Source organism: Sphaerodactylus townsendi, linkage group LG14, assembly GCF_021028975.2.
Source record: "Sphaerodactylus townsendi isolate TG3544 linkage group LG14, MPM_Stown_v2.3, whole genome shotgun sequence".
Taxonomy (NCBI): domain Eukaryota; kingdom Metazoa; phylum Chordata; class Lepidosauria; order Squamata; family Sphaerodactylidae; genus Sphaerodactylus; species Sphaerodactylus townsendi.
The window spans coordinates 24,680,685-24,702,843 of NC_059438.1; the positions used below are offsets into that span (position 1 = coordinate 24,680,685).

The window sequence follows — 22,159 nt, forward strand, 5'->3', positions numbered from 1 at the left end:
GTGTCTGGTGGGCGGAGCAGGGAGACCGGATTGCTGGCACGGCTTCCATTCCTCTTCCCCCCAACATTATTTTGATATCCGCACATTCATGTGCCTACAATACGGGCTGCCCGTCAACAGCCTCGGAGGGGGACGTTCTGGCTGTGCTGTCATCCTCCAGCAACCCGGGGAAGCAGCGAGGGGGTGGGTGGGCTGGGTGGGCTGAGGATTTTCCCCTTTCATGGCACGAGGGGAGGGGGCCAGAGAACGAGGGGATTAAATCAAAAAGGGGAACCGCAGCCGTGGCAGGTGCAAGTCCTGACAGTTTTGAATGGTTGCCAGCCAGCCTCTGAAATCCTCCGCACATCTGCTCCGATCAGTTGGACAACAGATGGGCCCCACTTTTAATATTTTTGGATTCGGTTAGATTTAGGAGCTGATGTGAACTGATTGCAGAGCGCAGGTGCGGACGAGGCGCCCGGCTTCCAGGCAGGAAGTGGGGGGTCAGATCACAGCGAGGGGCGGCGAGGACCCAATGCAAGCTCTAAGAAACTAGCAGCCAGGCAAAGAGGAATTGAATGAGGAGGGAGAGGGCAGGAGGGAACCCAGTGGCGGGGGGGGGGGGGGCAGGGGGGGCGGGTTTCACACGCTGCTTGGGTTTCAGATTATTTTTAGTGAGTTGTTTTTGTCTACCAAGCCAGGGGTTTTGTTGGTGGGAAGCCAGGCCTCCTCGTTGGCTCGGTTTCGAGGGAACCCAGCTGCAAGTACAGATGCCAAAAAAACTTGAGGTTAAGGAGATGGACTGAGAAAAACTCTACGGGCTGTTAAGGGACAGCTTGAAGAGAGACAGATGGGCAGAAGGAGAGCCTTTCTAACTAGCAGCAGAACGCGGGTGCGCACACACAACACACACACACACGGGCATGCAAAAGTAGCAAAAACTCAGTTGCCATCATTGGCTGAGATAACCTGCCAATGGCATCCAACAGAAGGAGCTTTGAATCTCGAAAGCCTGGGAGTTTCCCAAAACTCTTCGGCATCTCTAAGGTGCTCCTGGACTCAAATCTAGCTGCAAACTGGACTGTGAGAGGCTGGGCCCTTTGCACACGTCACCGTCGAATATTGTTCCGTGGGGCTGGCTGAGAACCAGGGTAGGACACTCAGTCCTGCTGCTGGCAAATCGGGCCATCCTGCCAATTCACAGCCTTTGGGGTGTTTGTGGCACTGTCAGTAGTCACAGCCCCCCCCCCCCCCGGGACTGCACACTTAGAAAGCCACGGCAGGCAAGGAAAAGGCTGGAGAGACACAGCAGAGCATCAACGGCTGCATGTGGGGTTGCCAACTCTGGGTTTGGAAATTGCTGGAGATTTGGGGGTGGGGCTGGGGGAGGGCAGAGTTCAGGGAGGAGAAGCAGCTCAGCGGGGTATAGTAGCACAGATCCCACCCTCCATTTTCTCCAGGGGAAGGAGGGATCTCTGTGGTTTGGAGACAACCTGTAGTTCCAGGAGATCTCCAGGTCCCGCCAGGAGGCTGGCAACCCTCTCTCAATGGCCCAGGACTGACTGCAGGCTGTCCTCACAGCGTCTGCAGTCCCCAGTGTCCAAAAAGGGGGTTCCCTCCCCACTTTGAGTCCTTGTGGTTTTCCTTTTCTTTCCAGCTGTAGTCATGCTAGATGACCTTGTGGTGCCTCATAGGCAGATCACCCAGCATTCAGGCCTGAAAAGAGGAAAGGAAATGGAGACAGCCATCCCACACATCACCCACAGTTTCCGCAAGTGGTAATGTGGGGAGGTGAGCTTAGGAAGATTTATAGGCCGCATTTCTCAACTGTAAGGAGTCTCAAAGTGCCTCACAAATGCCTTCCCTTCCTCTCCCCACCACCGACACCTTGGGAGGCAGATGGGCTGGAGAGAGTTCCAAAGAATTAGCCCAAGGACACCCAGCTGGCATGTGTTGGAGTGCTCAAGCAAATCTAGTTCCCCAGATAAGCCTCCACAGCTCAAGTGGCAGAGCGGGGAATCAAACCCGGTTCTCCAGATTAGAGTGCACCTGGTCTTAACCACTACACCACACTGGCTCTCCACTACCACTGGAGCAGCCATTGCTAGGGCGAGATGTACCTGTGGACACCCTCCGCAGAAGGCACCTTCCTACGCCTTCCACAAAGGCAGGCCTGGCTCCAGTTCTACACTCATTTATTCAAGATAATGCCAGCTGCAGACAGCAGTCAAGACAGCAGATGCAGAGGAAGAGGGCTGACGGATCGCCAAGATAACTAACCCTCCGTGCGCTCACTCTGCAAAGGAGCTTGGTTGCCATGTACGGCTGACGGCGCATGCAGGAAAGGAAGAGCCTCCAGGATAACGACTAAAGGGGACACAGACGTGCGCCCCTCCACAAGCGATAGTCTACCGAAAGGGTAAAAGGCTTAGCAGCTCGCTCACAAGACCTCTGCCCCCGCTATCAGCCACTAAGCTCTCTTGGTGGCAAGAAAGCAGGCTGGGTTCAGAGCCCCGCTTAATGGTTTATTACTCCTGCGTGGCTGCCCCGGAGATGATGGAATAATTGAGGGGGCAGAGGGGGGGCTCCAAGCTCCCTGAGCAATAGGATTAAGGACCGGCCCAGGCAGCCGCACTCCAAGATAATGTAAGCCCCACAGCCGACGTCCACGTCTCTCTTTCAGGAGGCGCCGGGGCTTCAGAAGCAGGGCCTTCCTGTTCCTTCTTCACCCCACCACCAATCCGTGACCTCTGGCCCAACCAAGCACCAATCCGGCCGAGGTCTGATGCTTGCAGGACGACCTGAGCAGCTAGAAGAGCTTTGCAGATGGCAGAAGCTGGGGAGTGGGAGTGGGAGGGGCTAGTTCTGCTCCTCTCTGGTCCCCTTCATCTGGCCACATTCCCTGTCTTCCCAGGCCATGCATTCTCCTGTGGGCCTCGTGTGGGTGAAAGTGGAGCAGAGATGAGTTGCAATTGCAGGAGATCCCCAGATCCCACCTGGAGAATGGCAACCTGTGATGGAATAGTACTGTAAAACTAGCAAAGTCACATATGACTGTGAAAAGCATCTTTGCCTTTTGATATCCTGGAGGGAGGACAGGAAACTATGCAGAGGTGCTAGGATGAAACTTCAAAGGCCTAAGTTACCTCGTGGCTTGAACAGAGTTTTCCTGAGAAGGGGAAAACAAAGGTTTGGAATTCCATCTTGAGACGTGGTCAGGGAAGCATCTCTGGGCCATGGGTTCCCGGAATGGGGACAAGGAACCAAAAGGAATGTGACCAGCTGAGCAACCTCCGTGCATTTAAGTTTTATTTCTTTGATTTCTGTTTTTCAATAAAAAATCGTTGAGACCTCAGCTGGTTGGAGTTATTGGAGAAAAGAACCCAGGTTTTACTGAAACAAGCGTGGCTCTCCCAGGCTTGCTTTCGTGATACAACCCAACGTGGTGCATGTGTCAACAAAGGAAAGAAATCAAAATGCATCGAATCCCATTCCAGCTCTGAGGCCAGAAGACCCAGCCCGGCCTCTCTAGCCAGTCTTGACGCAGAAGTTCTTTATGGAATTCCCCCAGACAGCAATGCAGAGCATTCAGATCCAGGATTTCTGGCGGGGGGGGGGGGGGCTGCCTACTTTCCCTTGGGGCTTTGCAATCTCGGGGCTTGTTATTTGTGAATCCAGTCTTCAAGCTTTCCTCCCCTTGATTGACGGGGACTCATTAAAGACAGGCAATTTAAAATGGACGTGGTTTCAAATTAGCATGCCAGAGTTGGGAACAACTTGAAATTTCAAAGGCGCTCCACTTCAGTTTGTTTGACAGGTCATATTGAAGCAAAAAAAAAGGGCAGAAACATCTGGAGGAATCTTTGGCCTAAATACTGCCTTGCCTGTGGTTGCCAGCCTCCTGGCAGGGCCTGGAGATCTCCTGGACTGACCTCCGACCTTCAGGCGACAGAGGTCAGTCCCCCTGGAGAAAAGGGCACGACACCCTCCTCTCCCCAAATTCTGCCCTACTTTAGCTCTGCCCCCAAATCTCCAGGAATTCACTGATCCGTTTACTGAACCCTAGCCTTGCCAGAGGAGATCAGTCTGAGAGTCACCCATCCCAGCATCCTGTTTCCAGGCAACCAGGTGCCTCTGGACGCTTTTCATAAACATCTCTGACACAGCTTCCAGCGCCCTTTTCTGTTGAACAAGGCAAGTTGTCCCACCCATGCGTAGGAGGCAATTTCCTACTTCTGCTTCACGGACCAGACAGAGATCATCGCTGGCTGCGAAGTGAGTGGGTTTCGAGGATCAGAGCCACCTTGTGTTAATAAGCCCCATGAGGAACAACTCCAGGAGAGCCAGTGTGGTGTGGTGGTTAAGAGCAGGTGGATTCTAATCTGGAGAACTGGGTTTGATTCCTCACTCTACCTGAGCGGCAGAGGCTTATCCGGTGAACCAGACGTGTTTCCGCACTCCTATATTCCTGCTGGGTGACCTTGGGCTAGTCCCAGTTCTCTCTGAACTCTCTCAGCCCCACCGACCTCACAAGGTGTCTGTTGTGGGGAGAGGAAGGGAAAGGAGCTTGTCAGCCCCCTTAAGTCTCCTTACAGGAGAGAAGGGGGAGGGGGTATAAATCCAAACTCTTCTTCTTCAGGTGGCTCCACTCCAACATTCCTCAAAAACTGGGCAGACACTGGACCAACAGGAGTGCTACTCTGCAGAACATTCCATGCGCCATGGCTGTGTGTCAATGAGCAGCTAATGCATAGCTTGGCCCCAAAGACTAGGCAGGGTGCATAGATCAAGGTGCACATCAGGGTGCAAGGCTAGACCAATGTAGCAAACGGAAGCTGGCTGGGCAGGCCTTCAAATCGGCCACAGTTCCCAACCATCCACCAATCTGATGTGGAAAACCGGGCAGCTTCTGGAAGGGTATCTGGGCCCTGAAGGGCAGGAGGCAGGAGGCAGAGCATAGGATTTAACCAGAATCTCCATTTGGTCTGCGGCTTCCTTCCTTCCTTCCTCTCTCTCTCTCCTCTCTCTCTCTGAAAATTGATAATTAACCTTTTGTCCACGTGGCTGTTGTGTTTATTCGGTTCGAGCGGCTGCAGGGTGCTGATATGGAAATTGCAGCACGCAGCCAACACCTCATCCCCAAGACAATCTGTAGCAGCTCACAGCCGTTGGGCAGAGATAAGCAGGTGCTTATTCACCAGTCTCACAGCAGCTGTGAGAGCCGCAGGACCTGATTGCTGTGATCTGGGTGAAAAACTACTTGTGGTTGGGCCGGGCGACACGGAGGGGCAATAGGCGCGGGGGGGGGGGGGGCACATCCACTCCCACCAACCGGCTGCCTCTCTTCCTCCAGCTTGTAGTTCCTTCCCTTTCTCTTCCCATTCCTCTTTTTTTCCTGCACTTCCTCCTTCTGTCTCTTCACTTATCACCCACTCCACACTTCTCTTTGATCGTGCTTAAAAAAAAGAGAGAGATGATTATTTATTTGGGTTTCTCATGTCTCTTTTCAGTTTGTTTCTTTCCAGATCTCTTCCCTTCCCTGATAAGTCTCGTCTTTCAAGAGCGACTTTGTACCCAGCAGATTCCAACACAAATCGAACTGAAGTGGCCAAGAGTTTTGGCAAGACGTGAAGCTGGATCCCAAACACCCCAGCAGCCTCTGTGACTCTGATATGGGTTGATGATTTGGGGGGCAGGGCACTTGTAGATGGGGAATTGCTTGGGTAGACCACCTGGGCTGGGGGGTGGGGGAGTCTTCCTCCACATTGCTCCCAGTACCACGGGCAGGGTCTGAGAACGAGATGGCCACTCATTCAGCACTGGCTAATTGAGACTTTATGCAGGCAAAGCAGAGACTCCACCACTGACCCACGGGTCCCTCCACTCCCTGAGGAGGGTTTTGAAGTATGCGGGAAGGGGGTGGGGGAAATCTGCCACCGCTGGTCCACCTTGTCTGGCTGCAAAATGCATCTGACTGCTATGTTCCACCACAGCAAGACGACAAGATGAGAACACATTTGGGGTCTCTGTGCAGTTCAAAGGCAATATTCTAGTTCCCACCGCTGCTCTTCCCAGCATGATATGAAGCAGATCCCAAGGCAAGCATTCACCAGTGAGGGACCACAAGATGCTAAATGGAAGCCCCCTCCAAGCTTTTAGCCACCCCCTTCCTCAATGCTCTCTGCTTCTGGTTCTCACACCGGTAGGTTTGCACGGGTGGAACGCCCACGCCAGCATCACCATGGTACTGTACTGGCATGGATCTCTGGCATTAGCATTTCCTCGGACTCCACCAGCACAGATGTTACCCTAAACACTGGGGTCGTCCGCCCCCTTTAGAGTGAGGAATTAGCAAAGGGCAGACCATGCTTTAATGAGAGTCAGGGTGAGCTCAGGATCTTTTCCACAAACTTTTACGGTAGGTATTTCTCCCAAGAAATCTGCAATTTTATTGAAGGGTAAAATAATGTCACAAGCACACAAATCAAAGCAGCCCTTTCAATCTTCCCCTGCCTTTTGAAGCAACCGAGGACAAGTCGTGGCCGTCTTCCCAGGATAGCCCTTCATGCCTCTGGGAAGGGCAATCAAGAATTTGGTTGTGCTGGAAAGTGCCATCAAGTCAGAGCAACTTTGGTGGTGCCCCAGGATTTCCAAGAGGCAAACTGAAGTAATTGGTTTTGCCTGCCTCTGTGTAGCAATGCTGAACTTCCTTGGGAGTCTCCCACCCAAGAACTAACTGGAGCAGCAGTGGCGTAGGAGGTTAAGAGCTCGTGTATCTAACCTGGAGGAACCGGGTTTGATTCCCAGCTCTGCCGCCTGAGCTGTGGAGGCTTATCTGGGGAATTCAGATTAGCCTGTACTCTCCCACACACGCCAGCTGGGTGACCTTGGGCTAGTCACAGTTTCTCGGAGCTCTCTCAGCCCCACCTACCTCACAGGGTGTTTGTTGTGAGGGGGGAAGGGCAAGGAGATTGTCAGCCCCTTTGAGTCTCCTGCAGGAGAGAAAGGGGGGATATAAATCCAAACTGTTCTTCTTCTTCTAGGGTCGACCCTGCGTAGCTTTTGCAGTCTGACTGCCTAGCGTAAAGGTCTCAACCTACCCTAATACATGTGAAAAGAACTTGCCAGGTGTCAGTTTCTTGGGGAGGTCCCAACCTCTCGACCCTCCTTGGACCCGAATTGTGGAAGAGGATGTGAACTGTAGTGCCGTGTCTTTGAACGAGCTCAGGGGTTTTCCGCGGTTCTGCTGAAAGCAACAGAATGTTCTCCTCTTGTTCATAGTGAAACTGGAGCGCGCTGAGGGGGGATCCCCACCCCAAAATAGCAGTCTGGGCATGTGGAGGGACCCCCCGGTATCCCTTGCAGTTGTGCCAAGGATGCATAACAAATGGGCATCTGCACGACGGGACGGAAGCACAGACGGGCCCAGAATCAGCCCGCTCATGGTGAACGAAGGCTGCTGCAGGTAGTGATCCACACCCGAAGCGCAGAGAGCCAGCTGCTCAGGCCCAGGACTGGCGGAGGGGTCTCCGGAGGCAGGCTGGCACTCGAGCACAGCCCCAGGGCAGCCATGCTTGGGTCAGAAGGTTTTGGTGGCATTGCAGGTTAAACAGCTTCAATGAAGGGGTGGATTCTGCAAACCGTGATAGCCAGAAAAGCACCTTCCATACTCTGGGACGCTATACCAGTCTGCGGGGTGTCAGGGTTACAGAGTGAGACCAGAATCTGGAAGACCAGTTTCAAAGCTCCACTCTGCCATGGAAGCTTGCTGGGGGACCTTGGGGCACCCACCCACTTTCAGTCTAGCCTACCTGACAGGGTCGTTGTAAAGATGAACTGGAAGACAGGAGAATGATGTAAGCCGCGTTGGGTTCCAAATAACGATGTAAGCAGCTTGGTGGAGAAAGGGGGGGCATGGATGAGAGGGATAAATGCACAGCACTGGCTCTGGGTAGGGCGCCAATCTCCAGGTGGCAGCTGGAGATCTCCCGCTATTACAACGGATCTCCAGACGACAGATCAGTTCACCTAAAGAAAATGGCTGCACTGGAATGTGGACTCTGCCAGTACAGTCCACTGACCCCCCTCCCTTCTGCAAGGACCACGGTTGGCGCCAACCCCAGGGGGCTTCCAAAGGCACTGTGCTCACGGCAAGACCCCCTGACTGGGCCAAATGAAGTGTGCCTTACTGCTTGATCAACTTTCTATTCAACCGTTATCTTCTGGGGGTCCATATTCCAATCTTCTGCCTACTTACCCAGCATGGTAAGTGGTTAACAGCAGCATACTCTAACCTGGAGAACAGAGTTCAACCCCCCGTTTTTCCACGTGAGCAGCAGACACTAATCCAGTGAATCAGGTTTGTTTGCCCGTTCTTACACATGAAGCCTGCTGGGTGACCTTGGGTCAGTCACCGTTCTCTCAGAACTCTCTCAGCCCCACCTACCTCACAAGGTGCCTGTAGCAGTGAGGGGAAGGAAAGGGGTTTGTAAGGCACTCTGAGAATCCTTATGGTTGAGTAAAGTGTGGTATAAATCCAAACTCTTCTTCTTTAAGTGGCAGTTGCATTTGGATCTGGCACTTTGGGGGCACGGGGGGGGCACAGGGGACTGTCCTCTTTTCCCCCCTCCCTCCCTGCTAGCATCTGTTCATGGCCATCACTGCTCCCCTTTAGATAAAAAGGAAAAAGAGGAAGGCTGGCTCTTCGGGGGGCTCTGGAACTTTCTTAGATGGGACTGACTCATGTTGTTTCTCTCCTTTACCTCCTCTGTGATTTTAACATCTGTTGCAATTTAAATGAATTCCGCTGCTGTGGTTTTTAATTAATTAACTTTTTCTGGTTTGTATTTCCATTGTTTTAATAATAATGTGTTGTTAGCTGCTGCAATTTTGTTTTTAAAATAGAAAAAATGGGATTGAAATATTTGGGGAGGGGGGAATAAAACTGGCCCCTTCTGTTCCACCGGCAGACAGCACCTGTAAAATCACATCTCAACTGGGCAGCGATTCACACGGAGGCTGACCTTGGCCCGGTCTAGATGGAAAAGCCCTGAAGTTGAGCTCCGCACAGCCTTCCTCCTTTGGAGGAGGGACACACCTTTTCTGCTTGACTTCCATGTTTGGGGAAGCTCAAAGGGGAAGTGATTGGGAAATCAGGTCTGAACTGCTGATAGGGCAGGCGGAGCCGGGCTGGGCCACCAGCGCAGATGGTTCCTGTCGGGGAAAGCAGGAGGGTGCAGCTGCCGCCCCACCCTCGCCTGCGGCACTATCGCTACCGTGCAGCTGTTTCGCCTTCCCCTTTCGCTGTGGGGCATGACCCTCCTTCCATCTCTCACACAGCCGCCGTCCTGCACTAGGGGCTGCCTGACTTTCCAGCATGGGAACTCTGGGGGAGCCAGGCCGGCTCACAGGTCCTTGAATAGCGGCCTGAAATCCAACCGGCAAAGCTCGCCTTTCGTTGCATAAAACTTCCCCTGTTGGATTTCTGCCATTGAACTCAGAAAACCAGGCAAGGACTGCAATTTTGCTGATCCTCGTCTGTGGACACAGACACAGGGGCAGACAAAGGATCAGAGCAGACCCTTCAAGCCTCTTAGGCCTACCCTGCAAGGCTGTCTTTCCAAACTTTTCACGGGCTTTATGCCTCAGACTTTGGCAGAGCAGCTGCGCAGATTTGGGCTCCAGACTTCAAGTGGGCCACGTGCAGCAGGAGGACCAGAACGGCCGGCAAAGAGCAATTCACCTTCTGCTCCTCCTCCTCCACCTCTTTCTCCGCAAGTTCCAGCCACCACTTCTGTTGACACACACCGGGCTGAGCTGTTGACTCATCCCAAATATCAAACAGACTCTCAGGGCAAGGGGAGGGTCTTCCCCAAGGAAGACAGGTGTTAGCCGAAAGGAAACGGACCCTGCAAACACGGCACACGGCAGGACTCAAGTGGCAGATCCTGGCCGAGCAGATGGGAGATGCGCCTATTGTCTCAAGGCGGGGGTCTGGTGGGTCCTGCCCAGGGATGACAGGGAAGCTTGGCTGGCCACACGGACCCCACCTCGGAGGGCAAACAAGCTGGAAGGAGGGAGAAGCAGGCAAGGAAGCAGCTGCCGCTGGGGGAATTCGTCTGGGGACCTGCACGTTTCTCCCAGGTGCTTGGGGTAGCTTTTTCCAAGAAAATGGCAGGGAAGGAGAGAGCTAACTCACCGTACCCTTCTGTTCCCTGATGAAGCAACCTCGGCAGCTGAAACATTGAAATAAACCTGCAAGGGAGCCGGAAGAGGAGGCATCCACAGGGCCAGTTTAAGGAGGGGAGGACTCTCCAGGACAGCAGGACACTCGGAAATGCCCACCCCACCATGAAACTCAGAGCTCGACCACGTGTGATGTTGGGAGGGCCACGGAGCTCCCCGAGTGGAGCGTCTTCCTCCTTAGAACTAACCCTGTGCAAAGGGTTCTGGCCAGTGGTGGGATCCAAAAATTTTAGTAACAGGTTCCCATGGTGGTGGGATTCAAACTGTGGCGTAGCGCCAATGGGGCTGGGAGGGGCATTCCAGGGGCATGGCCGGGCATTCCTGGGCTGGGCATTCCTGGGCGGGGCTGTGGCAAGGACGCAGCCGCTGCGCTGGTCCTTGGTCCTTGGGTGGGAAACAAATACACATAGGCTCAGGCTGCCACGCCATGCACCTCCTGCTAGACTGCTTCAAGTTCTGCGCGCTACTGCTGAGAGGAGGGGCGTAACTAAGGCAAAAATCACATGGCAAAATCACCAATTAGTAACCCCCTCTCAGCACACACAAATAATTAGTAACCTACTCTCAGGAACCTGTGAGAACCTGCTGGATCCCATCTCTGGTTCTGGCTGTGACCACAGTTCAGGGGGAGGTGGTTTTAAGCCACCCGTCATTTCATCTTGCCCGTCTGGAATGGTCCTGCGAAACTGCTATTTGCCCACTCTTTACAACACTTGGCAAGTGCCAAGAAAGGTTCAGCAGGTGCAGTGGTGTCAGCAGGTACCAGGTTGGGGACTCCTGCTCTAGCCAAAGATTCTCGCTCTGAAAGGCCAGCGCCTCCAGCATCCTTCTCAAGATTAACAGCCGGAAATGCTTCAACTGGAAGTTGGGGGCTTCTGGTATGTGCATCCTCTGACGCCTCTCCCACTGAAGACTCTCCGGATAAATGCAAGGAACGGCTGTCCTTTTCCAGCGGGGCTCAACACACACGCGCACCATGGCCGGGCAGCTCCTCCGCAAGCATTTGTGGCCGTGCTTGCCAAAGTTCACAGGTCGGGGGAGTGAGATGCCATTTGGATGCTGGCGAGAGAAGTGTTTATTTTATCAGCTCAGCGCAAGTCCTGATTCCCCGGTGGCTCTCAGCAGAGTGATAGCTCCATCCTGGCCCACCTCTGGCCCTGGCTGTGGCGCACAAATCCTGTTATCTCCGAGTGCACCGGTGCAGGCTGGGTGGGACTGGGGAAAGGGAAGAGGACCGGAGCAGGGCGGGCAGCCCCTCTGCCACGGATAACAATGCCCTGTTTTTAGCCTGGGAACTGGGAAACGGCCCCGGCAGCCAAGGCCGGACTGCAACAGCTGGCTGCCTTCCCACTGCGCATCTAGGCCTTTCCATCCGCGGGAGCCAGCAGCGAGCAGCGGACGGGGCCTGGGCGCACGTTGAAGAGCCTGTCCTCAGTGGGGCGAGGGCTGCGTGGGGCTGGAAACCCCGAGGTGGGGCTGGTGTTCTCCCATAATGATGCCTGGTCTCCAGGCCACAGGGATCAGTTGCACTACACAGGGGACTGCAACCTGGGGCTCTCCAGATGTTCATGGACTACAATTCCCATCAGCCCCTGCCAATTGGCCATGCTGGCAGGGGCTGATGGGATTTGTAGTCCACGAACATCTGGAGAGCCGCAGGTTGCAGACCCCTGCAAGGAAATGCTAGCTGCAGAAGGTGGATTCGGCGGCACCACGTCTCCAAACTCTGCCCTTTCCAGACCTCACCCCGAACCTCCGAGAATTTCTCAGAATTGCCCTCCCCAGCTGGGCCATGGTTCCATTTGGCTCCTCACTTAGAACCATAGAGTTGCAAGGGGCCACAGAGGCCATCTAGCGGCCCCACCCCCTGCTCAATGCAGGATCAGCCTGGGGCATCCAAGACCAGTGTTTGTCCCCGTGTGCCACTTCTTTGCCTTTGGCTACCTAACTGCCAGCAAAGCACTTCCCGTAGCTCAGCTCATGAAGACATGGAGCTGCCCTGCGGCACAGAGGCTCCCTGGTCCAACCTCTGCCGCTTCCCCCATCCTTCCCGCACCCCAGTCTGACTGTGCGGCCATCACTGGGCCAGGGGGCTGCAGAGGGAGGCCGACAGTGCGAATCCCTCGCAGTGCCTCATGGCAGCAAGCCAAGCCGTGTATTGTGGGCAGAAGGTCAAGGAGCAAACTAGAATCATAGAATCATAGCTGGAAGAGACCACCAAGGCCACCAAGGCCAACCCCCTGCCATGCAGTGGCGTAGGAGGTTAAGAGCTCGTGTATCTAATCTGGAGGAACCGGGTTTGATTCCCAGCTCTGCCGCCTGAGCTGTGGAGGCTTATCTGGGGAATTCAGAGTAGCCTGTGCACTCCCACACACGCCAGCTGGGTGACCTTGGGCTAGTCACAGCTTCTCAGAGCTCTCTCAGCCCCACCTACCTCACAAGGTGTTTGTTGTGAGGGGAGAAGGGCCAGGAGATTGTCAGCCCCTTTGAGTCTCCTGCAGGAGAGAAAGGGGGGATATAAATCCAAACTCCTCCTCCTCCTCTTCTTCTTCTTCCTCTTCCTCTTCCTCTTCCTCTTCTTCTATTGTAAGCCACCTTGGGTCCCCCTTGAGGAGAAGGGCAAGGTACAAATGAAGCCAACAAACGTTCGGCAGGTACTGAGCCGGCCCATTGCGACAAACCACACAAACTCTGGGATGGGGAGGAGGGAGGGGAAATTCTGCAGGACAAGAGGCGCCTCTTCTTGGACAGCAACCCCTCCTCCCTTTTTAAATCTGGCTCAGAAGAAAGAGGAAGACAGCCATGAAAATCCCTGGCAGCAAATAAACACGCAGAAAGAGATGGCCGGCCCAACCGCAGCCAAACAAAAGTTGCTCCCCCCGCCCCCCCCTCTCCCATGCTCTGTTCCCAAGGAGCCCTGGCAAGAGGCACTTCCTGGCCCACATCTGTCACCCCGACGGATGCAGCTGCGAGAGGCGATAAGTCTGGAGCAAGAGGGAGCTCTCTCCCTCAGCCCACCGGCTCCTTCCAAACCCCTTATCTCCTCCGCACATTCCGCCCTGAATTAAAAAGCCGGGCAAGGAGAGCGCTTCTGTTTCCAATGAAATTAAAAGGCAGAAACCTGCCCTCTGCCGCCCGCCCGCCCGCCCGCCCGCCTCCTGGGATTAGCTGCCAGCAGGATTTAGACTCCGAGATTAGGACAAACACATCCAGGCGTATTTTTTTTGGGGGGGGGGTAACACACAGCACCCCCTGCATACAAATGGCACACAGACCTGCAGGGGAGAGGCGGAAGGAAATCAGGCTGGTCTGCAGCGGTGCAGGCCTGCGGCTCAGTTGCCCACAGCATGGGCACACCGGTGCACTGCCCGACAGACAGTGCAATGTAGTGGTAAGAGCTAGACCTGGGGAGACGTAAGCTGGCATCCTTCTAGGCCACGCAGCTTTCTGGGTGACCTTGGCCCTGTCACTCAAACTGGCTCACCTCACAGGGTTGTTGGGGTGAAAACTAGAAGAAGAAGAAGAAGAAGAAGAAGAAGAAGAAGAAGAAGAAGAAGAAGAAGAAGAAGAAGAAGAAGAAGAAGAAGAAGAAGAAGAAGAAGAAGAGGAGGAGGAGGAGGAGGAGGAGGAGGAGGAGGAGGAGGAGTTTGGATTTATATCCCCCCTTTTCTCCTGCAGGAGACTCAAAGGGGCTGACAATCTCCTTTGCCCCTTCCCCTCACAACAAACACCCTGTGAGGTGGGTGTGGGCTGGGAGAGAGCTCCGAGCGGCTGTGACTAGCCCCCCAGGTCACCCAGCTGGCGTGTGTGGGAGTGCACAGGCTAATCTGAATTCCCCAGATAAGCCTCCACAGCTCAGGCGGCAGAGCTGGGAATCAAACCCGGTTCCTCCAGATTAGATACACGAGCTCTTAACCTCCTATGCCACTGCTGCTCCTGGGCTGCCCTGAGCTGCTTGAAGGGAGGATTGGACCAAAATGTAAAATACAAACCAATAAAATGTCTGGGTTTGGGGTCACCTCGGTTTTCCATACAGGGCAAGTGAGAACACAGGAAGACATAGGAAACGGCCTTCTACTGGGTCACACCCATCAAGTATTGTCTACTCCAGGTTCCATGCAATGGTCAAAGGTCTGGAATCCATGCCCGTACGAGGAGAGACTTAGGGAGCTGGGTATGCTTGGTTTGGTGAAGAGAAGGTTAAGAAGTGACACAATAGCCATGTCATCAGAATTCAGATTGGGGCCATCACATAAATATGGTGCAGGCCATGCCAGATACGATCCCACTGTTGAATGCAGAAAGCACATCACACCCTCATTGCAGGGGGCTGGGGCTGGGGGGTGGGATTTGAGCCCAGGTCACTTTTCAGCCAGAGGCTTGTAAAGGTTGGAGACAGGATGCTAACAGAGCCAGGGGGCAAGGACTGGGCTCTTGGGAAAGGACGACCTCTTGAAACCGGCCCCATTATTATGCATGGTTGATCCAACCAGGATTCAAGAGCAGCTGGACTAGCAAGGAGGAGACCGGACCACTGGCTGGCTAAGGAGCAAATTGCTTGTTTGCTCTGTCGCACAAAGCAGTGGGGCTGCCTGTCCCCAATTCTGTCCCCAATTCTGGAAGATCCACCTGACACACTTCAGAGACCAGACGGACAGATGAGTGGATCTAGGGATCTGCTTTGCATTAAAGAGATCCACATGATGCTGGCAGCTCCTTCCAAAGTCCTGCTGGGAGACACCATCTGTCTGGCAACCCCATGGGTGTGTGCGTGTGTGTGTGTGCGTGCGTGTGTGTGTGTGCAGGCACAGAAATAAACAAGATCTTCCTCTGCTCCTTTAGGGGTGAGTTCTGAGCCAGGAGGCAGCCCACCCACCTGCTCCCCTCCCCAAAACTAGGCATAAAAGTTGCAGGGAAACGTCACAGCTTGTGGTTGGCAAGAACTGAAATTATTTTTCCTTAGAAAGGACAGAAGCTCTTGCTTAATAACAAAGGGGAGGATCCCCCCCCCCCCCGCAAAAGCCCCCTTGTATGTGAGGATGATTTACATAGAGGGAGTGGATTTTAATGCATGTGTCATTGGAGCGATTAAGGAAGAGAGGCCTTCTTGTTAAAAAAAAAATATCGAAGTGCTCAGGAGAGAGTGGAGAAGTTGACAGAACACGGGCCCTTAATCCCCAGGGCTCAATTCTTGCACACGGAGCCATCAATCATGCGTCTGGATGACTGACAGAAACTCATTAGACCCGGTTTCACACACACCCCTCCCTGCCCACTCCCTGTCCTGGAACGTCAGCACCTCCATGACTGGAGGAATTAGAAGGGGAAAGCACGGAGGGGGTGGGGGGGGGGGTGGGGGGGGGGGGGAGGGGGGGGGGGGGGGGGGGGGGTGGAGGGGGGGGGGGGGGGGGGGGGGGGGGGGGGGGGGCGGGGGGGGGGGGGGGGGGGGGGGGGGGGGGGGGGGGGGGGGGAGGGGCGGGGGGTGGGGGGGGGAGGGGGGGGGAGGGGGGGGGCGGGGGTGGGGGGGGGGGGGGGGGGGGGGGGGGGGGGGGGGGGGGGGGGGTGGTGGGGGGGGGTGTGGTGGGGGGGGGGGGGGGGGGGGTGGGGGGGGGGGTGGGGGGGGGGGGTTGGGGGGTGGGGGGGGTGGGGGGTGGGGGTGGGTGTGGGTGGTGGTGGTGGGGGGTGGGGGGGGGGGGGGGGGGGGGGGGGGGGGGGTGGGGGGGGGGGGGGGGGGGGGGGGGGGGGGGTGGGGGGGGGGGGGGGTGGGGGGGGGGGGGGGTGGGGGGGGGGGGGGGTGGGGGGGGGGGGGGGTGGGGGGGGGGGGGGGTGGGGGGGGGGGGGGGTGGGGGGGGGGGGGGGTGGGGGGGGGGGGGGGTGGGGGGGGGGGGGGGTGGGGGGGGGGGGGGGTGGGGGGGGGGGGGGGTGGGGGGGGGGGGGGGTGGGGGGGGGGGGGGGTGGGGGGGGGGGGGGGTGGGGGGGGGGGGGGGTGGGGGGGGGGGGGGGTGGGGGGGGGGGGGGGTGGGGGGGGGGGGGGGTGGGGGGGGGGGGGGGTGGGGGGGGGGGGGGGTGGGGGGGGGGGGGGGTGGGGGGGGGGGGGGGTGGGGGGGGGGGGGGGTGGGGGGGGGGGGGGGTGGGGGGGGGGGGGGGTGGGGGGGGGGGGGGGTGGGGGGGGGGGGGGGTGGGGGGGGGGGGGGGTGGGGGGGGGGGGGGGTGGGGGGGGGGGGGGGTGGGGGGGGGGGGGGGTGGGGGGGGGGGGGGGTGGGGGGGGGGGGGGGTGGGGGGGGGGGGGGGTGGGGGGGGGGGGGGGTGGGGGGGGGGGGGGGTGGGGGGGGGGGGGGGTGGGGGGGGGGGGGGGTGGGGGGGGGGGGGGGTGGGGGGGGGGGGGGGTGGGGGGGGGGGGGGGTGGGGGGGGGGGGGGGTGGGGGGGGGGGGGGGTGGGGGGGGGGGGGGGTGGGGGGGGGGGGGGGTGGGGGGGGGGGGGGGTGGGGGGGGGGGGGGGTGGGGGGGGGGGGGGGTGGGGGGGGGGGGGGGTGGGGGGGGGGGGGGGTGGGGGGGGGGGGGGGTGGGGGGGGGGGGGGGTGGGGGGGGGGGGGGGTGGGGGGGGGGGGGGGTGGGGGGGGGGGGGGGTGGGGGGGGGGGGGGGTGGGGGGGGGGGGGGGTGGGGGGGGGGGGGGGTGGGGGGGGGGGGGGGTGGGGGGGGGGGGGGGTGGGGGGGGGGGGGGGTGGGGGGGGGGGGGGGTGGGGGGGGGGGGGGGTGGGGGGGGGGGGGGGTGGGGGGGGGGGGGGGTGGGGGGGGGGGGGGGTGGGGGGGGGGGGGGGTGGGGGGGGGGGGGGGTGGGGGGGGGGGGGGGTGGGGGGGGGGGGGGGTGGGGGGGGGGGGGGGTGGGGGGGGGGGGGGGTGGGGGGGGGGGGGGGTGGGGGGGGGGGGGGGTGGGGGGGGGGGGGGGTGGGGGGGGGGGGGGGTGGGGGGGGGGGGGGGTGGGGGGGGGGGGGGGTGGGGGGGGGGGGGGGTGGGGGGGGGGGGGGGTGGGGGGGGGGGGGGGTGGGGGGGGGGGGGGGTGGGGGGGGGGGGGGGTGGGGGGGGGGGGGGGTGGGGGGGGGGGGGGGTGGGGGGGGGGGGGGGTGGGGGGGGGGGGGGGTGGGGGGGGGGGGGGGTGGGGGGGGGGGGGGGTGGGGGGGGGGGGGGGTGGGGGGGGGGGGGGGTGGGGGGGGGGGGGGGTGGGGGGGGGGGGGGGTGGGGGGGGGGGGGGGTGGGGGGGGGGGGGGGTGGGGGGGGGGGGGGGTGGGGGGGGGGGGGGGTGGGGGGGGGGGGGGGTGGGGGGGGGGGGGGGTGGGGGGGGGGGGGGGTGGGGGGGGGGGGGGGTGGGGGGGGGGGGGGGTGGGGGGGGGGGGGGGTGGGGGGGGGGGGGGGTGGGGGGGGGGGGGGGTGGGGGGGGGGGGGGGTGGGGGGGGGGGGGGGTGGGGGGGGGGGGGGGTGGGGGGGGGGGGGGGTGGGGGGGGGGGGGGGTGGGGGGGGGGGGGGGTGGGGGGGGGGGGGGGTGGGGGGGGGGGGGGGTGGGGGGGGGGGGGGGTGGGGGGGGGGGGGGGTGGGGGGGGGGGGGGGTGGGGGGGGGGGGGGGTGGGGGGGGGGGGGGGTGGGGGGGGGGGGGGGTGGGGGGGGGGGGGGGTGGGGGGGGGGGGGGGTGGGGGGGGGGGGGGGTGGGGGGGGGGGGGGGTGGGGGGGGGGGGGGGTGGGGGGGGGGGGGGGTGGGGGGGGGGGGGGGTGGGGGGGGGGGGGGGTGGGGGGGGGGGGGGGTGGGGGGGGGGGGGGGTGGGGGGGGGGGGGGGTGGGGGGGGGGGGGGGTGGGGGGGGGGGGGGGTGGGGGGGGGGGGGGGTGGGGGGGGGGGGGGGTGGGGGGGGGGGGGGGTGGGGGGGGGGGGGGGTGGGGGGGGGGGGGGGTGGGGGGGGGGGGGGGTGGGGGGGGGGGGGGGTGGGGGGGGGGGGGGGTGGGGGGGGGGGGGGGTGGGGGGGGGGGGGGGTGGGGGGGGGGGGGGGTGGGGGGGGGGGGGGGTGGGGGGGGGGGGGGGTGGGGGGGGGGGGGGGTGGGGGGGGGGGGGGGTGGGGGGGGGGGGGGGTGGGGGGGGGGGGGGGTGGGGGGGGGGGGGGGTGGGGGGGGGGGGGGGTGGGGGGGGGGGGGGGTGGGGGGGGGGGGGGGTGGGGGGGGGGGGGGGTGGGGGGGGGGGGGGGTGGGGGGGGGGGGGGGTGGGGGGGGGGGGGGGTGGGGGGGGGGGGGGGTGGGGGGGGGGGGGGGTGGGGGGGGGGGGGGGTGGGGGGGGGGGGGGGTGGGGGGGGGGGGGGGTGGGGGGGGGGGGGGGTGGGGGGGGGGGGGGGTGGGGGGGGGGGGGGGTGGGGGGGGGGGGGGGTGGGGGGGGGGGGGGGTGGGGGGGGGGGGGGGTGGGGGGGGGGGGGGGTGGGGGGGGGGGGGGGTGGGGGGGGGGGGGGGTGGGGGGGGGGGGGGGTGGGGGGGGGGGGGGGTGGGGGGGGGGGGGGGTGGGGGGGGGGGGGGGTGGGGGGGGGGGGGGGTGGGGGGGGGGGGGGGTGGGGGGGGGGGGGGGTGGGGGGGGGGGGGGGTGGGGGGGGGGGGGGGTGGGGGGGGGGGGGGGTGGGGGGGGGGGGGGGTGGGGGGGGGGGGGGGTGGGGGGGGGGGGGGGTGGGGGGGGGGGGGGGTGGGGGGGGGGGGGGGTGGGGGGGGGGGGGGGTGGGGGGGGGGGGGGGTGGGGGGGGGGGGGGGTGGGGGGGGGGGGGGGTGGGGGGGGGGGGGGGTGGGGGGGGGGGGGGGTGGGGGGGGGGGGGGGTGGGGGGGGGGGGGGGTGGGGGGGGGGGGGGGTGGGGGGGGGGGGGGGTGGGGGGGGGGGGGGGTGGGGGGGGGGGGGGGTGGGGGGGGGGGGGGGTGGGGGGGGGGGGGGGTGGGGGGGGGGGGGGGTGGGGGGGGGGGGGGGTGGGGGGGGGGGGGGGTGGGGGGGGGGGGGGGTGGGGGGGGGGGGGGGTGGGGGGGGGGGGGGGTGGGGGGGGGGGGGGGTGGGGGGGGGGGGGGGTGGGGGGGGGGGGGGGTGGGGGGGGGGGGGGGTGGGGGGGGGGGGGGGTGGGGGGGGGGGGGGGTGGGGGGGGGGGGGGGTGGGGGGGGGGGGGGGTGGGGGGGGGGGGGGGTGGGGGGGGGGGGGGGTGGGGGGGGGGGGGGGTGGGGGGGGGGGGGGGTGGGGGGGGGGGGGGGTGGGGGGGGGGGGGGGTGGGGGGGGGGGGGGGTGGGGGGGGGGGGGGGTGGGGGGGGGGGGGGGTGGGGGGGGGGGGGGGTGGGGGGGGGGGGGGGTGGGGGGGGGGGGGGGTGGGGGGGGGGGGGGGTGGGGGGGGGGGGGGGTGGGGGGGGGGGGGGGTGGGGGGGGGGGGGGGTGGGGGGGGGGGGGGGTGGGGGGGGGGGGGGGTGGGGGGGGGGGGGGGTGGGGGGGGGGGGGGGTGGGGGGGGGGGGGGGTGGGGGGGGGGGGGGGTGGGGGGGGGGGGGGGTGGGGGGGGGGGGGGGTGGGGGGGGGGGGGGGTGGGGGGGGGGGGGGGTGGGGGGGGGGGGGGGTGGGGGGGGGGGGGGGTGGGGGGGGGGGGGGGTGGGGGGGGGGGGGGGTGGGGGGGGGGGGGGGTGGGGGGGGGGGGGGGTGGGGGGGGGGGGGGGTGGGGGGGGGGGGGGGTGGGGGGGGGGGGGGGTGGGGGGGGGGGGGGGTGGGGGGGGGGGGGGGTGGGGGGGGGGGGGGGTGGGGGGGGGGGGGGGTGGGGGGGGGGGGGGGTGGGGGGGGGGGGGGGTGGGGGGGGGGGGGGGTGGGGGGGGGGGGGGGTGGGGGGGGGGGGGGGTGGGGGGGGGGGGGGGTGGGGGGGGGGGGGGGTGGGGGGGGGGGGGGGTGGGGGGGGGGGGGGGTGGGGGGGGGGGGGGGTGGGGGGGGGGGGGGGTGGGGGGGGGGGGGGGTGGGGGGGGGGGGGGGTGGGGGGGGGGGGGGGTGGGGGGGGGGGGGGGTGGGGGGGGGGGGGGGTGGGGGGGGGGGGGGGTGGGGGGGGGGGGGGGTGGGGGGGGGGGGGGGTGGGGGGGGGGGGGGGTGGGGGGGGGGGGGGGTGGGGGGGGGGGGGGGTGGGGGGGGGGGGGGGTGGGGGGGGGGGGGGGTGGGGGGGGGGGGGGGTGGGGGGGGGGGGGGGTGGGGGGGGGGGGGGGTGGGGGGGGGGGGGGGTGGGGGGGGGGGGGGGTGGGGGGGGGGGGGGGTGGGGGGGGGGGGGGGTGGGGGGGGGGGGGGGTGGGGGGGGGGGGGGGTGGGGGGGGGGGGGGGTGGGGGGGGGGGGGGGTGGGGGGGGGGGGGGGTGGGGGGGGGGGGGGGTGGGGGGGGGGGGGGGTGGGGGGGGGGGGGGGTGGGGGGGGGGGGGGGTGGGGGGGGGGGGGGGTGGGGGGGGGGGGGGGTGGGGGGGGGGGGGGGTGGGGGGGGGGGGGGGTGGGGGGGGGGGGGGGTGGGGGGGGGGGGGGGTGGGGGGGGGGGGGGGTGGGGGGGGGGGGGGGTGGGGGGGGGGGGGGGTGGGGGGGGGGGGGGGTGGGGGGGGGGGGGGGTGGGGGGGGGGGGGGGTGGGGGGGGGGGGGGGTGGGGGGGGGGGGGGGTGGGGGGGGGGGGGGGTGGGGGGGGGGGGGGGTGGGGGGGGGGGGGGGTGGGGGGGGGGGGGGGTGGGGGGGGGGGGGGGTGGGGGGGGGGGGGGGTGGGGGGGGGGGGGGGTGGGGGGGGGGGGGGGTGGGGGGGGGGGGGGGTGGGGGGGGGGGGGGGTGGGGGGGGGGGGGGGTGGGGGGGGGGGGGGGTGGGGGGGGGGGGGGGTGGGGGGGGGGGGGGGTGGGGGGGGGGGGGGGTGGGGGGGGGGGGGGGTGGGGGGGGGGGGGGGTGGGGGGGGGGGGGGGTGGGGGGGGGGGGGGGTGGGGGGGGGGGGGGGTGGGGGGGGGGGGGGGTGGGGGGGGGGGGGGGTGGGGGGGGGGGGGGGTGGGGGGGGGGGGGGGTGGGGGGGGGGGGGGGTGGGGGGGGGGGGGGGTGGGGGGGGGGGGGGGTGGGGGGGGGGGGGGGTGGGGGGGGGGGGGGGTGGGGGGGGGGGGGGGTGGGGGGGGGGGGGGGTGGGGGGGGGGGGGGGTGGGGGGGGGGGGGGGTGGGGGGGGGGGGGGGTGGGGGGGGGGGGGGGTGGGGGGGGGGGGGGGTGGGGGGGGGGGGGGGTGGGGGGGGGGGGGGGTGGGGGGGGGGGGGGGTGGGGGGGGGGGGGGGTGGGGGGGGGGGGGGGTGGGGGGGGGGGGGGGTGGGGGGGGGGGGGGGTGGGGGGGGGGGGGGGTGGGGGGGGGGGGGGGTGGGGGGGGGGGGGGGTGGGGGGGGGGGGGGGTGGGGGGGGGGGGGGGTGGGGGGGGGGGGGGGTGGGGGGGGGGGGGGGTGGGGGGGGGGGGGGGTGGGGGGGGGGGGGGGTGGGGGGGGGGGGGGGTGGGGGGGGGGGGGGGTGGGGGGGGGGGGGGGTGGGGGGGGGGGGGGGTGGGGGGGGGGGGGGGTGGGGGGGGGGGGGGGTGGGGGGGGGGGGGGGTGGGGGGGGGGGGGGGTGGGGGGGGGGGGGGGTGGGGGGGGGGGGGGGTGGGGGGGGGGGGGGGTGGGGGGGGGGGGGGGTGGGGGGGGGGGGGGGTGGGGGGGGGGGGGGGTGGGGGGGGGGGGGGGTGGGGGGGGGGGGGGGTGGGGGGGGGGGGGGGTGGGGGGGGGGGGGGGTGGGGGGGGGGGGGGGTGGGGGGGGGGGGGGGTGGGGGGGGGGGGGGGTGGGGGGGGGGGGGGGTGGGGGGGGGGGGGGGTGGGGGGGGGGGGGGGTGGGGGGGGGGGGGGGTGGGGGGGGGGGGGGGTGGGGGGGGGGGGGGGTGGGGGGGGGGG

General features: G+C 65.8%; 1 protein-coding gene across 1 annotated transcript in view; it reads right to left on the reverse strand.

Annotated features, from left to right (window-relative positions):
- Positions 1-6,477: 6,477 nt before the first annotated feature.
- Positions 6,478-22,159, reverse strand: part of LOC125443301 (basic proline-rich protein-like) — a 32,696-nt gene continuing 17,014 nt past the window's right edge. The window contains exons 5-13 of the mRNA XM_048515320.1: positions 17,484-18,557; positions 16,701-17,219; positions 10,888-11,283; positions 10,178-10,233; positions 9,722-9,887; positions 9,348-9,516; positions 9,077-9,192; positions 7,401-7,552; positions 6,478-6,550 (exon numbers count right to left, since the gene is read on the reverse strand). Coding sequence (XP_048371277.1) covers positions 6,478-6,550; positions 7,401-7,552; positions 9,077-9,192; positions 9,348-9,516; positions 9,722-9,887; positions 10,178-10,233; positions 10,888-11,283; positions 16,701-17,219; positions 17,484-18,557 — 2,721 coding nt within the window. The remainder of the gene's footprint in view (positions 6,551-7,400; positions 7,553-9,076; positions 9,193-9,347; positions 9,517-9,721; positions 9,888-10,177; positions 10,234-10,887; positions 11,284-16,700; positions 17,220-17,483; positions 18,558-22,159) is intronic.